This window comes from Phascolarctos cinereus, unplaced genomic scaffold (assembly GCF_003287225.1).
Source record: "Phascolarctos cinereus isolate Bilbo 61053 unplaced genomic scaffold, phaCin_HiC Scaffold_9;HRSCAF=440, whole genome shotgun sequence".
NCBI classification, from domain to species: Eukaryota; Metazoa; Chordata; class Mammalia; order Diprotodontia; family Phascolarctidae; genus Phascolarctos; species Phascolarctos cinereus.
This window is the reverse complement of record NW_027556402.1, coordinates 202317740-202335102: the sequence shown is the minus strand read 5'-3', so window position 1 is coordinate 202335102 and position 17363 is coordinate 202317740. Positions and strand designations below refer to the sequence as shown.

Genomic DNA, 17363 nt, shown 5'->3' with positions numbered 1-17363 from the left:
AGGAGCCATAGCCGACCTACCTACCTTAGGAAATTTTATAATTTAATTCAGGGCTTCTTAAACTTTTTCCACTCTTGACCCTTTCAGCGCTTCAGTGACTCATATGGGGACGTGATCCCCATTTAAGAAGCACTGAATGACACCAGCATCCTTCAAGAACTACATTCTACTGGGAATTTTATCCTGAAGAATTCTATCCAGGTGTGAGCACAGACGCCAGGGCTGAGTCTGAGAAATAAGAATCTGAAGATCATGAGTCAGGAACCAGTATGAAGTAGATCCAAAAATGGAGAAAATGGTTGAAGGAAGAAAGAGCTAGGCTCCCATCAAGGAGACCACAGATAGGAGAAGTAGGAGCCTAGCTGAAATACTGAGAACAAGGGAGTCAACAGTGAGGTTCAGGATGGCTATTCTGGGGGTCCAACTTTTTGTTGGCTGTGAGCTGTTCTTATGTACAAGTACTGCCTCCCTGACTGAGCAATTGGAACCAAAACCCAACGATACAGCCCTTGCTCTGGGGGCATCCTTGACTTCCTCCTCCAGAACTCTTCTGCTTCTTCTATGGTGTCAGGGCTCCTCCTCATGCCAGTTGTAGGAACAACTGCTTTAACCACATGCAAACCTTAATGTGTAACATGTATCTACAAGGCAAGAATCCACAAAAGATAGATAGATGGATGGATGGATGGATAACTATATTACAGAAACATATAGATATCTAGATAGATATAGCTATAGATGTGTGTACGCATATATATATGATATATATACACACATATGTACATATATATTACACACACACATACATACATACAGATATGGAGGTATGTATACAGGAACACACAACTCTTGATTGCCTTGAGCCTCAGACAGGTTACATAACCTGCCTGTGATGGCATGGCTGGAAAGTGTCACTGGCAGAACTTGAACCCGGCACTCACTATATCTGCCAGGCTGCCTCTGAAGTTGTTATCATTAGAACCCCAAATCTCAAAGATGCACAAATCAGACACCAAAATACAATGGAAATGACCAGTACTGTATTTGTCACAGATATAAATTATTTTCTATCTCTGATACCCATAAATTATACATAGAGTTCAGAATTCAGGTCAGTGCAAAGTGCAGTCAGAAGAAAATCACCACATGGCTACAATGCAAAATATATACAGAAAACAGTCTAGGGACATGAAGACAAAACTCATACTTAAATATAAAAAGAAAAAGTTCACCTTAATCTTCTTTGTACACTGACTACAATTGAGAAACAATAATTCTTACAGATCAGGAACCAATACAGTGGCTTGCCAAGCAATGAACAGAAACTAGTAACACCATTAAAATTTTTTTTTTAAAGATGAAAAACTGCAAGTAAACATATGCAATGAGAATTCTCATACTGGAGGCACATGATGAGGAAATGGTATTCCATCGCGGAATGGTTTACAGGTACAATTCATCTGTTCACAGAGTTTGGCAGAAGCTGGAAGGAGGATAAGCAAGAAATCAGAATTGGACGGTGCTGACTGACCCACTTGGACTGATTCCTTGGCATCGGCCACGTGGTTCCACTTTAACACTTAAAAATCAATGTTAGCATATACTGAGGCACTCGGCTTCTCAAACTTGGCTCATCTTGAAGAGGGTTGGGCCAGCCTCTTTCCTTTTTAAATTTTGTTTTGGGTTTGTTTTTTCCCAGCCCTTTCATTTTTTACCACAACAAAAAAGGGAAAGCATCAGAATTATTCCCCAAAGCCCACGACTTCATGGACCCAAACTTCTTTTGAGAGTAAGAAAATGGGTGCACTGTTTATTGCCAACAGCTGATGAAATAAAGACTCCAAAGGATTTCAGTTTAGACAGAGAGGTATCTGAGCCCAGCTCCCTCCACAATCAAAGACTGCCTGCAGTTCAAACTCTCGGTCCCACACCACACTTTCAGAAAGGTCACTGGAGGAAGCATGGGCCATCTGAGTAACATAGAAAGCCACTGTCTTCACACCTGGGGACCTAATGGCCTCTTATCTCCAGAAACCAGTTTGGTTCAAAATGTAAGCAGGAATATTACATAATCTGTCAGTCATTTATCAATGTTTCCTAAGCATCTACTGTATACAGACCACTGGCCCAGATAGATTCTTCACAATAAAGGGATTTTCTGTTCTTTTAAAATAGAGATAAAATTTGAGACAGAAATAGCAACAAGCAAAGTCTGGAGTTTACATAATTCTTTCCTCAGAGAGCCTCAAAGGACAGCCCAGATATCATCTTATTTATCTTTATACATTTTAAAAATTAGCCTTCTTTTTCAGGAGGAACTAGGCAAAGCAAAAACGACTTTTTAATACTTTTTATGTGAGAATCCAGGCATAGGAGGTTCAGATTAACTTTGGGGAAGGTCAGTCTGAATTGGCAAACAATTCAAATTAAAAAAAATTTTAGAAAAAAATTCAGTCTTACTACTTTCAAGTACATTCAGAAACTCAACTAGGCTCAAAATAAGTAGTCTGCTTCAAAGAATTGATAAGAATTATTTGCAATTTGCTGTTAACTATCAGTAAATGTGTGCTTCTAAAGTGCTTGAGAACAATTTGTTCTCTTAAGTAGGTTAAAAGTTGCTTTGCCCCTACTCAAACATATTTATTTACACTGCTAACTTATTCAATAAAGCTATACTCATAAGTAAACTTTGGCCCAAGTATGGTCCTGACTTACAAATTCGGATCTAGAGAGTTCCAAATAAACGGGGTTGATAATGTTCCAGCAGCTGAAACTGATTCTTTGTAAACTTCAGGGAACGTAAGAGTTGAAGAGGAGGTCCCATCCCTTCTAGGTCCTAGCCCAGACACAGACACTGGTAGCAAAAAGTTGACGAATACAAATGTCATGTCTGAAAGCACAAATGCCTTAAAGAAGAGAACCCTTAAGTCACATCTTCCAGGAATATATCAAGAGGGGAATTAATCCTTGGAGTTCTGAACAATGAAATGTTACACATGATTTTCAGAATCTAAAGATCTTTTTAGGCAACCATTTCCAACTATCCTGCACTAGTTGGCCCTAAATAAATATCTCCAAGATTGTTCTCAGCTTGACATTCAACCCATCAGAATCTTAGAAAAGACTGATACAGGAAAGGTCTCAATTAGGATCGGGGAGAGTCCTATAGTTTAACTATGTATGGATGTTCATGTCTACAGTCTTTAGTCTTCTAGAAAGACAAAAGTCCACTTCTCTAATCCTCAGTCTATCATCAGGGCAAATGACCACACAAGAGAGGAAAAAATTTGTTTATTGCTCTTTCCCTCAGGACAGAAAATCCTACCTTTGGAAGTAGGTGATAGGCTTTTCAGTTTTAGTTACTGCAGATGGCCTGCTCTAATGAATGGAAAGAACACAAGATTGAGAGGCAGAAGAGGTAGAATCCCAGCCCTCCCAATTAAGAGTGGACGTGGATAAATTACATCCTCACTCTGGGCCTCACTTTCTTCCTTAGTCAAACGAGAGGACTGGACTCTTAAGTTCTCTATGCTTCTCTGCAGTTCTGTAATGGTCGGTGTTCTCTAAATATTAAAAAGTGCCAGCATCCCACTTACCAAGGGAAGGTTAAGAGGTATCATTGGACCAAGTTAAATTTTAAAACACCTTAAAAAGAAAAAGGAATACTTTTTGCTATGTGCTTCATTTGTTTTAGCTTTCAGAGCAGATAACCACTTAACTTTCATACAAAAATTCAAACACTTAAAAATAGGGTTTGCCTGGCTCAGGCAGGAAAATTCCAAGTGCCTCATCTGCTCTTTGCTGGGAAACAAGGTCTATAAGCCCTACATTTATATAACCCTACATTTCCTCCATGTCCACTCCCCCAGAGATGAGAGTGACTCTAAGTAGGTTCTAACACCCATCAGTGAGATATTACCCACCATGAACCTTGCTGCTGAGAAATCAAGTACCCTGCTGTATCGCAATGCTTATTTAATATAAAAATACTGACCATAAAATATAGAATGTGAGATGATAAAAAATGCCTCATATATATTTAAAGCATTTGTAGATTAATTTCTCCTAATGAAATATCTCCATATTTCTCGTACACTGTGTTAGGATCAAAGATTTGGGGTAAGAATGGCCCTAAGAAGCCATTAGATGTCGAAACTGAAGCTCAGGAAGGGGGCCACACAGGTAGTGAGCACTGGCAGTGGGAAGTATCTGATCCACCTCCAGAGGAAGGGCTCTTTCCACACTACTACAGGATTAACAAAGGACTGGGAGATTTGGCCTAACGCACAGGAAGATTTTGTAATCTCTACCTAAGTTTTGGGTTGGATTTAGCATATGTACATTTTTTTAAAAATCCTCATTTTGAAGTAAAACAGGCATTTGCAACTGAAACCTTGGAAATTTATATCAGCAGTCAGACAGCCTTATCTATTTCCTGAAAACATTCATAGCCCTTGAAAAATGGATCGATCCTACATTCTGACAAAATGTAAACTTTCTTGCCTCTTTAGTTAGCTCAGCTGGGTTAGCAATCTGCCCAGAGGATAACACCTTAGTGACACTCATCTACTGAATGAGGCTAGGTCCCCTAGCTATCCAATGTCTTGTGGCCAAAGCACCATTTAAAGAAGACTGAGTATATAGCCAACAGCAGCTGAATAAAAGAGACCCCAGTAGGATGTTTCACCAAAACAGTCCCTGTCACATTGTGACTACTGGTCCTGACAATAATCCAGAGGTAGGGTGTGAGGATGAGGGAGGTGGGCCAGGTCTGAAGGGTGGGATCTGAAGCTGAATGCCCAAGAACACCAGGCACATCTCTCAGTACCACTAGGTAGGGAAAGACCTAATCACTCATGCAGACTGTTCAGCTCTCTGCAGGTGCCATAGGTAACGGTCTCTGGCATGGAAGGGGTCAAATGTTCAGACAAAGGTCACTTGGGGACGACTTGATCCATTATGTAGACACAGACTAAAAATTTGGTATAAAACTGTCAAGACAAAGAAATGATGCCTTTTCATTGTTAACTCAATCTTCCTAATTGGAGTGCCTCTGAAATCTTCAGAAAATACTTCTAATTTTAGTGCATCATCCAGCCTCTAGAACCCCACACATTTGGCAAGAAATAAGGAAATCTACAGAATGGTTATTTTTTTTCCCAAAGGGAAATGCCTAATTCTTTATGTTAATTTTCATTCTGAAAGAGTGTAGCATTCTTGTAGGATAGGTGAAGTTGTATTACCCATTGGCTGTCCCCACATTAGTGAAGTGTCATTCTTAGGTCTACGTGATCAGATTGGCTACCGCACTGGCCAAGATGCTAAAGGACAGGCCAGTAAAAAGGAGAGGAAAGTAATGGCAAGAAAACACCCTTCAAGGGACTGGTTGCAGAGGGAAGCCCATGAGGGGAAGATAAGACATTATAGCAATATCACCTGTACTGGTTCTCAGTGCAAAGTCTTCTAGTGGGAATAGGAGGCGATTTGTCTGAATGATATCGTCCAAAGGAGAGGACAAAAAACTGTGCATCAGCATTCATTCCTTCCTTTACCCTTTATCTTCTCAAAACTGCATCTGTTCTTTTTTACTTTCCCTAAATTTTTCCAGAGAGTATTTCTTGTCTTTAATATTCATTTTAATTCAGTGGCACTACTGTACACACACTGGGAGTCCTTGGCACCCTTAAGTCTATTATTTAAAGACTGGCATATAGCATCCATCGAAGATGACATCCTCTGTCATCCAATCAGGAATATATGTACACGTCGACCACAGATTCTCACCACAACAAAGTCTGGCACTCGGCAGTAGGGGATGTAACAGGTGTGACTGATTCCACAAATATCTCCATCAAACACTCCAAAGGCAAAGGGAATAAACTGGCTACGGTCAGGGCCTTAATCTAAACTGTACTACCAAACTGTGGCTTTGGACAGGATGTGACCAAAGCTAAAACTGTTTGGAAGGCATCATTAGAGTTTGCCGCAAACATTCACAACCACCAAGAACTTAATGAAAAGCCAGCTTGGTGCCAGATGAGTCTGACCTCAGTAATGGAGGTAAATGCCCACACCTTTTCTGATTCTTGTTTCCTTGGGAGCAGCTGTGTACATGAACCCTTTTTGGTCTGGGAAGAGCAAGCTAAGGGCCTGACAAAAACGGCCAGAAATTGCATTCGATGGATAAGTAGATGCTTCTGATTTGATTCTGGTGCAAGTTAATGAGTGACCTTGTCCCCAAGCTTATACTGGGGATAATCTGTTTCTTCTTCTAATTTCTTTATATGGCAAACCTCAAGATGAAGGAATAGGTTCCTGAAAAGCCATGGAATGCATACGTTTCCAAGCCAAAGAGCACAAGGGGCAGATGGGACTTAACATACAGGAAACACGATGAAAAGGCAGCGATGAACATGGTATATCAGCAAGCCTTCCTTCCCCAATTCCCTGCCCCAGCCCTGGGGTACAACAGGAAGCATTCATTGGCCTTGGCCTCCACACCGTCTTCTATTTCATCTCTCCTTCTGAGCCTCCGGAGCTCTCAATTTTGGCATCCTTCACACTTCCTGTTCCTTTTTTTGGCTTCTGCTTTGACTTTTTCAACATGTGAACCTGTAAAGGTGGTGGCAAAAGAGATGAAAGCTTATATTAAATTGTTACATAACTGAGTCAGAGGTCGCAGAATCACCGGACTTTAGAGTTGGAGGGGGACCTCACAGATAATCCAATGTATCTGGAGGGAGAGGAACTGGGTATGAATCCTGGGCTCTGCCCCTTACAACCTCTGGCAATGCTTCTCACTTCACTAGAACTCAGTTTCCTGATCTGTAAAATGAGGGGGTTGGGCAAGATGACCTTTAAATCTAAGATTCTACAAATCCTCTCCCTCTACTGATGGGAAAATATAGCCAGAAAAAGGAAGGGAAGGGGCAGCTGGGTGGTACAGTGGATAGAGTAGAATCAGGAGGACCTGAGTTCAAATGCGGCTTCAGACACTTCACACTTACTAGCTATGTGACACTGGGCAAGTCATTTAACCCCCACTGCCTAGCAAAAAACAAAAACAAAACAAAACAAACAAACAAAAAACCAGAAGATGAGGGACTAGCTCAAGGTCATATAACAAATAATGAGCAGCATTATACCTTTTTTCTTTAATTGCTGCTTTCTGTTTTTACACAACAGCATTTCTCCATAAACACTCCCCACCCCAAAATCTACATCACAATACAGAAAAGCAGATAATCAAAACCAAATGTAAATGATTACATCAGCCAGTGTATATGACAGTGTATACACATGCCCTGCCTGTGGTGTCTGACATTTCTACTGAAAGAATGCAGGGAGAGAAGGAGAGAAAGAGGGAGGGAGGAAGGAGGGAGGGAGGGAAAGAAGGAAGGAAGGAAGAAAGGAAGAAAGGGAGGGAGGGAGGGGAGAAGGAAGGAGAGAGAGAGGAAGGGATAATGATAACCACTCACATTTCTAAAGCATTTAGAGGGAAAAGAGGAAGGGAGGAAGGGAGGAAGGGAGGAAGGGAGAAAGGGAGGAAGGAAGGAAGGAAGGAGGGAAAAAGGAATCAGGGAGGGGGAAGGAGAGAAGAAAAGAGGAAGGAAGGAAGAAGAAAGGAAGGAAGGAAGGAGGGGAAAAGGAGGGAGGGGGGAAGGAAGGAGAGAGAGAGGAAGGGATAATGATAACCACTCACATTTCTAAAGCATTTAGAAGGAAGAAAGGAAGGGAGGGAGGGAGGAAGGAATCAGGGAGGGGGAAGGAGAGAAGGAAGGAGGAAGGGAGAAAGGAATCAGGGAGGGGGAAGGAGGGAGGGAGGGAGGAAGAAAATGCTTTACAAACATTATCTCATTTGATCCCCACAACAGCCCTGGGAAGCTGGTGCAATTGTTACCCCCATTTTGCTTGGATGACTCAGGAAGAGAGAGACGCATGACTTCGTGCAACCCTGCCTTACTTAAATTCAATTCATGTGCAAGTCATCACCCCATGATGTCACTGGACCTCTTTGAAAACAAAGGATGAACAACAAAAGTTGAGAAACTGAAGCAGATTAAACGACTTGCCCAGGTGGTAATTGAGACCTGATTTGAACTTAGATCCCTCTGACTGCAGAGTAGTACTCTGTCTGCTGCTCCACCTAGCTGTCTCTAAGATGTCCTTCACCCTTTGTTCCCTGGGACAGAGATTAAACATTAGGATTAATTAGAGCTGACTAACTTGTAGTGATGTTTTCATTTCCATTTCCTAGTTATTATGCACACTGCTCTCCAGGTTCTTGCACTGCTACCTTGAGACACATCACATGACTGGTCCAGAGGTGGCGGGGCTGACACGCATCAAGATATTTATCTAATGTAACTGCTGTTAGGTGAGGTCATATGAAGCCTGATTTAGAAAATGGATGCTAGGAATGGAAGCCACTTAAGAAAAGGTCATGCCTTTTGTCTTTCCAGCAAAAGAACAAAATGAATGGCAGGCTTAATTCTTCTGTATTATTAGAAAATAACCTTAAAATCTTAACCAAACGGCACATTCACTAGAAGAAAAACTTTTGTTCCTGAAAGAAAACTGCTAGGTTTTCTCCCTTTGGAGATTTAAAAATTTTTACTGATGTTCTTTGTTTTCCCATCACTTTCATTTCTCAATATATTCCTCAGGCAGAGAGCTATCCCTTGTAACAAAGAATAAAAAAGAGAAAACTAAAAGCAATTCAGCCATTTTAACCAATACCCCAACCCAGCCCAAACGCTCCACACTTTCTGTCTCCAGCCTTTGCAACAAAGGGGTGTGTGTGTGTGTGTGTGTGTGTGTGTGTGTGTGTGTTGGGGGGAAGGGTGTACCCTAACTCATCCCACACCCTGCTGTCTTAATCATCTTGGAACTTGGCTCCTTTCATGTCCTCCAACTAAGGGACATATTAAGACCCCATATCATCTTTTAGATAATGATAACCACTCACATCTCTAAAGCATTTAACTTACATTGCACTTTTCCTCACAACCTTGTGGGATCGGTAATTAAGGGTGTAACCTATAATTCTCATTTTTATGGCAAATGAAATAGGCTAAATTGCCAATTACACAGCTAGTAAAATTCAGGGCTGGAACTCCAACTGAGGTCCTGCGACCTTTTCTAATGCACCATTTCTGCCCAAGATCCCAACTCTCATGCCTGCCACAGGCACGCCCATCTGTCATTTATTGCTTCATATCTTACTTATTAACACAACTTGCTCCCCTCCAAGTAAATCTATTTTCTGACTGTCCTCCATACAGATCTTTAACCTCTGGGGCTGGGCCCCTGCTCCTCCCTTTGTCCATCATGTTCTTTTTTGGCTCTTGATGACAGTTAATTGCTCCTTTCGGGACACACCTCACTCCAAGACGGTCTGAGATCCTCAGATTTTCCCATTCTAATACTGGCTTTGCCATTGACTAGTAGGATGAACTCATGTAAATTACTTTGCCTATCTGTGTCTCAGTTTCATCACTAATAGAGTTAACAGTGGCTCTGTTTCCCTCAGAGGTTTGCTGTGAAGATGAAACGAATTGAAAAATGCTGACAGCACTTTGTAAGTTACTGTACCAGGATAATATAATCACATTAAATATATGATTGCCATGCTCTGAAAGTAACATGTACCTTTGGTCCAGCAGCAGAAATGATCATGTGCCCTGGGGACTGGATCCATGGCTCTCCATCAACTTGTACTGGGATTGGCTTGAGGAGGGTGACCCGGAAATAGGAACCCTGGGCGATTCGAATCCCTGAGCGCAATCCCCCCTGCACCTGTCCCTGTGAGGATGAAGGGACCTATTCAGTGCTTCCAACCCTTACAGGCCAAAGGCAAAATTCTAAACAGATTTATATGAAGTCAGAATAGCAAACACTCAGAGATCCACAAGGACTCAGAAGGACCTCCCCATTCCTCACTGCCCCTCCACATCCTACTCATCCTTTAAGACCCAGCTCATATCCAAGTCCCCTAAGCTGGATGTGAATAGGATGAGGAAGACATTCCACAGAGGGAGAGAACAGAATAAGCAGAGGCGGGATTGGTCTTGTCAGGTACAGAGAGAATGGAGAGGAGCCTGGTCTAGATGGGAAGGAGGGGGACAAACTGGGATAAGGTGGGAAAGATGGAGCAGATTGCTAAGGAACTCAAATCACAGGGTGACGATCTGGGATTTTATCCCATAGCTAATGAAGAGTCATGGGTGTTTGGAGACCAGAGATCCTTCCTGAACTCACCAGCTGCCATGTCATTGGGTCTAGTCTTGTTTTTCAAATGACCTTCTCCCTTTCTTCTTCCCCAGGAATACTCCCTTCTCCCCACCCCACCCCTCTAATCTCTGAATCCCAGAGAAATCCAACTACACTCTGGGAGCCCTGTCAAAGGAACATGAAGCTCTCAACGACAGCGAGGAAGTAAATACTGCTTTTCAGAGGACTTACCATGTGAACGACGCCCGTCACCCCAACCACCTCCAGCAAACCATCATCAATCCGTGGCTTCTTAAACCGAGCATCGTTGTCGGACCCCCAGAGATCAGCTCCAGAGCCCCAGCTGCACCAATGAAATCAAGGGCAATGGAAGTGAGGAAGATCTGGGACCATGTTTTAAGAGAGATGGGGGTGTGGCTATTTTGGAAAAACAAGGCTTCTTTTCAAATATTCCACAATCCAAGCTACCCATTCACACTGACCAGCCCCTGAAGAGCCTTATCGCTCAGGATTGATGAACCAACCTCCTTCTGAGGACCAGTTTGGGCGTCCTTCCTCCACGAAGCCTTCCCTGATCTTTCCAGCTGGAGGTGTGACCATCCCCTCTCTGTCATCACAGAATTTTCCAGGCCACTTGGCATTTTCTGGGCATCTCACCATATTCTAACTTGTATTGGGCTTATTTGTGCATGCGTTTCACCCCCTTCTCTAAAAGAGGGCTGAGAGTGTGTAGTTGCTTTTCAATTCTGAATTGCCAGCGCCCAGAACATGACAGCTCCCCAGTATATCTTGGCTACATTTCATCGAACAGCCCCTTGTTTGGGGTCTGCTGAACACCAGCAGTCTGGATGCTTGTTACCTGGGGATGTTGATGAAGATCAGCCCCTCGATATTCGGCAATTCCACATCGTGCTGGTCCACCTGAAGTCGGATGTCCTTGTGGAGGTTCCTGGTGTGACTGATCTTTTGTAGCCCAACTTTGACATACACCCCTTTGTTGTGGAATCTAAAGACAAAAAATCCTTACCTTCACAGGTGTCTCCAGCCCTTTCCCTCATTACTAGTGAGTGGAGTCAAGAGTGACGGGACATAGGGCTGTCTGGCCTACCTCATGTTATCTGGTTATGTGGGAGCCTCCTTTAAGGGGGAAGGGGGAGGGAAGGAGGAGGCAAGAAGCATTTATTAAACACCTATTATATGCTAGGCACTGTACAGAGTGCTTTACAAATATTATCTCATTTGGTCCTCTGGGAGGTGAATGCAATTATTACCAAAATTTTACAGATGAGGAAACTGAGGCAGACAAGAGGCTATGTGACATGTCCAGGGTCACACATGGGTCTGAGGTGAGTCCCTTCCCAGGCCTTAGTATTCTCATCTGCAAAACCAGGGGGCTGAAGTCAACAATTTTTAAGGCCCCTCCCAGCTCTAAATCTACAATTCCAAGATCCTAGGGTGGCCAAGCCCAGCATAAATTTCACCTTGCCCTTGGTCACAGGGTTTAGAAAGTCCATGACGATTACCTGCTATTAAATTTGCCCGGCTCCTCTTCTCTTGCATGGTGGAAATCCAAAGTCAATTCTGCATCAATTCCAAGTCCACAGTAATTGTTCATCTGTACAATCTGGGGGAGGGGAGGAAGCAAAGTCAAAATGGAAATGTCACCACGAGGAGCCATAAGTCTCTAGGCCATCTCCGCTGCTCCCAGGCTACTCCTTTATCGGCCCAGGATGCAAAAGAAATGCCACAAAAGAAGTGATTTCAGTCCCTTTGGATGAGGCTGATGCTGATTCCTGGAGGCCTCACCCCTCAGTGTAGAGGGAACAGATTAACTGCCCTCCCCCACCTACCTATGCCCAGTCTATCAGGTATGGGCTGCTACAGCATTCTTGGACCTGGCCTCCCTGTCTTGACCCTCCTCCCCCCCCAATCCTATTCATCTGTCCCACACAGCACTGCCAGTTTGGCCCTCCTATAGCACTTCTCCTTGCTTGGGCAACCTGGAATAGTGATGAGAGAGCTGGGACCTCATTATCTGTATGACCTTGACCAAGTTAATTTACTTCCCAAACCTCAGTTTTCCAAATTCAATTTAAAAACATTTATTAGGCTTTTACTATGTGCCACGCACTATGCTAGTCCTAGAGATACAAAAACTAAATGGAGGAGGTGGTGGTGGTAAAAAATATAATGTGTATACAAGCAGATGAGAAAGTATATACAAATTAATTACAAGGAAGAAAGAATGCCACTAATTGGAGAAAGGAAGGTTATGAAATCAGGAAGGGCCTAGTGTAGTTAGGGGCACCTTAGCTGGGCTCTGAAGGAAGTCAGAGAGGCACAGGTAAGAAGGGAGTTTCCTTGGCATGCCATGCCCAGGGGATAACGCCAAAAGTGCCAAAGCAGGAAACGGAATTTTGGGCACAGGGAACAGCTAGCAGGCCAGTCCACCTAGCCCAGAGAGGGCATGAGGAGAACTCATGGGAAATAAGACTGATAAGATTGGTGACAGCCACACTGTGAAGGGCTTTAAATACCCAGGCTGAAGACTTGGTAGTTTATTCTAGCAAACAAAAAGAAACCACTGCAAATTTCTGGGTAACGGAATGATGGGGCAGGGCTATGCTTTTGGAATATCCATTAATCAGCTGTGGGAGGATGCATTGGGGACCAACATCACAAAAGTCCAAGCAAGAGATCACTAGGGTAGAGGCTTATTTACAAAGAGAAAGGGATGGACACGAGAACTGCTCTGTTGGCAGGGCAGACAAGGCTCGGCAACTGCTCAGCTGTGGGCGCTGAGAGAGAAGGAAGAGTCAAGACAACATGCTTGGATGACTGGCAGGATGGGGATGCCTTCAGGAGAAACAGGGACATCTGAAGGAGTGATGGGTTTGGGAGGGAGGAGGAAATATAATGAGTTCTATTTGGAACATGATGAGTGTGAGATTTCTTTTTTTTTTTTTTGGCTAGGCAATGGGGTTAAGTGACCTGGCCAGGGTCACACAGCTAGTAAGTGTTATGTGTCTGAGGCCGGATTTGAACTCAGGTCTTCCTGAATCCAGGGCTGGTGCTCTATTCACTGTGCCACCTAGCTGCCCGAAGTTTGAGATTTCTGCAGGGCATCCAGGAGGAGATGTCCTCCCTAATAAAATGCCATTCACCAGTATAACAGGAAGAGTAATGCTTACAACTACCTGCCTCACAGAGTTGTCGTGAGTGATGCATTTTGTGAATGATAAAACTATTACTTTTTTTTGGGGGGGGGGCAAGTAGGGGAAGGATAATACTAGTTGAAAAAGGGGAGAAGGCATTAATACTATGCGCCAGGCACTGTGCCAAGCAAGCACTTAATACTATCTCTTTTGAAAAAGCCATCACGACATTGTAATCTAGTGTTTGATAAAGCCAAAGACCCCAGCATCCGGAACAAGAATTCACTATCTGAAAAAAGAGTTGGGAAAACTGGAAAACAGGCATAGACCAACATGGTATACCATATATCAAAGGGGAAAAAAAATCATACATGGCCTCAAACTAGGCTTGAATCTGCACTCCAGCATTTATTGGCTATGTGACCAAGGCAAGCCATTACTTCACTTTTCTGGGTTTTTTAAAGTTTGTCTGCAAAATGAGGGACTGGAGTAAGTGAACTTTAAGGTCTCTAGATTTACGGTCCTGTGATTTTCAAATGGTGCCCAGGCAGGACAAGTGGGTTTTCTAAGATGTTTCCTACTCAGGGGTTGGCACATAGCTCATTTCCCATAAGGAAAAATCTTTTGGCTAACACCTCACCATGTTTTAATAGATAGAAGGATTTGAGAAAAAAGTAAAGGATCTGAATTCTATTTTGATGGGGATGGGGGTGGAGGGCCTCAATTTCTTCATCTATAAAATAAAGGTGTCGGACTAGAGAATCTCTAAGGTTCCCTCCCAATTCTGTCTAACATCTTACATCCTGGGGTCTCTCCCTACTCTGTCATTCTACCATCTAGGGTCCCTTCCAGCTCCAAATCCAGAATCTTGGTGGGCAAATAATTATTCCATTATTTCAGGTGATGAAAAAGATTACCTTTGGGGGCTCAGGATCAACCACTCCATTCTCAGTGTTCTCGACAACATCCTGAGCATCCAGAAGGATTGTCCATCGGTCCATGAGGACATCGTCAGCTTCATCCACAGATACCAGAATGGAGAATGGGTCCTCCCCACTGTAGCCCGCTCCCCAGCGCAGCACTCTGCCCAGATCATTACCTGGGAAAACAAAGCAGCATGGCCACTCATACTTCCTTAAAACGTCCAAAGGAAATAACTATTACCCACCTCCAAAATCTCCCCCCTCATCTACTCTATTCTTTAGTTAAACCAGAGAACTTATCAGGTCCTCCAACCTATTCAAGACAGTTTCCCTTATCTTTGTTCAAGCCCTCCCCTGTACCTGGAATCACTCCCAATTCCCCATTTCTGTCCATACAATTCCTATTCATCCACTGAGTTATACTTCATTTTCTTTTTTAAAATTCCATTTTATTTTATTTTCAGTTCTGAATTCTCTCCCTCCCTTCTCCCCTTGTCTCGTCTACTGAGAAGCAAAGAAAAACAAAACCTGTTACAAGAATATGCAAAAGAAATCCCCTTATTAGCCATGTCTAAAAAAAAAAAGAAAGAAAGAGAAGGAAATATGTTTCAATCTGCACTCTGGGTCTATCAGCTCTCTGTCTGGGGGTGGACCATACGTATCATCAGGAGTCCTTTGTACTTGTAACTGGTTATTATGTTGGATGGTACTCCCAAGTCTTTCAAAGCTGATCACCTTCACAATATTGCTGTCACCGTACAAACAATTCTTGTGGTTCTTCTCACTTCACTTTCCATCAGTTCATACAAGTCTACTCAGGTTTTTCTGAAACCATCCCGATGTATACTTCAAATGAGGGATTCGTTGCTATAGAGGTGAGGGCCTGAGCCTTGGGAAACCTGAGTTTGAGTCACCACCTTGCTGTGTAACCTCAGGCAAATCTAACTTCCCTCGACCTCAGGTTGCCTGCTCTGTAAATTGAAAAGGTAGGGCTACGTGGACTCTAAGGTCTCTTCCAGCTCTAAGAGCTTGTTATTTCATCAGAGAAGTCTTCACTGATCCTCCCAGCTGCATGTACTCTCGTCATCATCAGAGGTCTCCTTTCACCTTCTGCCTCTTGTGCTCCTAGCATATGTCTTACTCCTCCCCTTTTTCTACTGCACTGTTAAGACCCCTTGATGACTGTGACTATGTCTTCTCCAGCAGCCATCCATCACCACAGTCTAGGATGGTGCTTGCAAAGAACCGGCACCTAAAAAATGTCTGCTGAACAAATGAACAGGTAGCCACAGAAGGTGTGATTACCATAGTACTGGGAAATGCCTTTATGGCTGTTAATGCCTTTTTTGTTGCTATTCAGTCATTTCAGTTGTACCCAACTCTTCATGACCCGCTATTCAGTCATTTCCGTTGTACCCAACTCTTCATGACCCCATTTGGGGTTTTCTTGGCAGAGGTACTAAAGTGGTTTGCTATTTCCTTCTATAGCTCATTTTATAGATGAGGAAACTGATGCAAACAGAGTGAAGCGACTTGCCCAGGATCACACAGCTAGTAAGTGTCTAAGGACAGATTTGAACTCAGAAAGATGAGGCTTTCTGACTCCAGGCCCAGTGCTCTATTATCTGTGCCACCTGGCTGCCCTGTTAGTACCTAGAACTCTCTTACAGCAGCAACTTCATTCCATTGGCCCTAGGCCTTGATGGGGACAGGGTAGATACTGGAGCTGCGGTTTCACTGGTATTGGTACACCCAAAGAGGACATTCCTTCTGCTTAAGGGCTTAAGTGACTTTCCTATCTTTATCCAGTAGACCTTGATGCCTTCTTTTTTTGGGGGGGGGAAGGGCCTAGGCAATTGGGGTTAAATGACTTGCCCAAGGTCACACAGCCAGGTAGTGTCAAGTGTCTGAGGTTGGATTTGAACTCAGGTTCTCTTGATTCCAGGGTCAGTGCTCCATCCACTGTGCCACCTAGCTGTCCCGTTGCCTCTTAAAATATAAATACTTCAATGGAGGAAAGGCATAGCAACAATTTAAGCTCTTCTCATTTAGTGATACCTCTGTACCTCTGTGTGAATGAGCTTTCATTCCTCCTTGAGAACAAGTCTGATGGGAAGAGATCAGAGAGGATAACTGCTCCTGAGGAGTTGGAAAGGGCTGCCCTTGAACAGAGGGTTGAATCCCTAGAATCCTTTAAATCACCACCCAGGTGTGACCCCTAGAGGAGTCCTTTCCCAATTACCAGCACATCTTCTGCAGGGGTGGGAAATCTGCAGCCTTGATGTCACATGTGGCCCTCTAGGTCCTCAAGTGCAGCCCCTTTGACTGAATCCAAACTTCATAGAACAAATTCCCTTAATGAAAGGATTTGTTCTGCTATGCCCAAAGGGCATATCCTTTGACCCAGCAATACTACTTCTAGAGATCATAAAAATGGGAAAAGGACCCACATGTACAAAAATATTTACAGCAGCTCTTTCTGTGATGGCAAAGAATTGGAAATTACAGGGATGCCCATCCACTGGGGAATGGCTGAACAAGTTGTGGTATATGAATGTAATGGAATACTATTGTGCTATAAGAAATGATGAGCAGGCAGACTTCAGAAAAACCTGGAAAGACCTGCATGGACTGATGCTGAGTGAAATAAGCAGAATTAGGAGAATGTTATACACAGTAACTGCCATGTTGGGTGATGACTAACTTAGATAGACTTAGCTCTTCTCAGCAATGCAAGGATCTAAGACATCTCCAAAAGCTTCACGATGGAAAATGCTATCTACATCCAGGGAAAGAACTATGGAGTTTGAATGAAGATCGAAGCATACTATTTGCTCTTTTTTTGCCCTTCTGTTTTATTTTGTTTCCTCTTTCTTACGGTTCCTTCTGTTGGTTCTAATTCTTCCTTACAACGTGACTAATGTGAAAATACGTTTAATAGGAATGTATATGCAGAGGCTATATCAGATTTCATGCTGTCTTGGGGAGGGAGGGGGAGAAAATTGAAAACTCAAAAGCTTGTGGAAGTGAATGCTGAAAACTAAAAATAAAC

The 17363-nt window shown here is 43.2% G+C and overlaps 1 protein-coding gene across 2 annotated transcripts in view; it reads right to left on the bottom strand.

Annotated features, from left to right (window-relative positions):
• DGKQ (diacylglycerol kinase theta) overlaps nt 1-17363 on the bottom strand; it is a 121574-nt gene that overhangs the window by 13125 nt on the left and 91086 nt on the right. The window contains exons 18-23 of one of the 2 annotated variants that reach the window (XR_002328019.2): nt 14306-14487; nt 11757-11857; nt 11093-11239; nt 10465-10576; nt 9652-9804; nt 5437-6612 (exon numbers count right to left, since the gene is read on the bottom strand). Coding sequence is in view for 1 of the 2 variants with exons in the window: in XM_021005405.1 (XP_020861064.1) it covers nt 6508-6612; nt 9652-9804; nt 10465-10576; nt 11093-11239; nt 11757-11857; nt 14306-14487 (800 nt within the window). In the remaining variant the exon portion in view is untranslated. Of the gene's footprint in view, nt 1-1018; nt 6613-9651; nt 9805-10464; nt 10577-11092; nt 11240-11756; nt 11858-14305; nt 14488-17363 lie in introns of those variants that run through there. The other variant, XM_021005405.1, reaches the window with a different exon arrangement.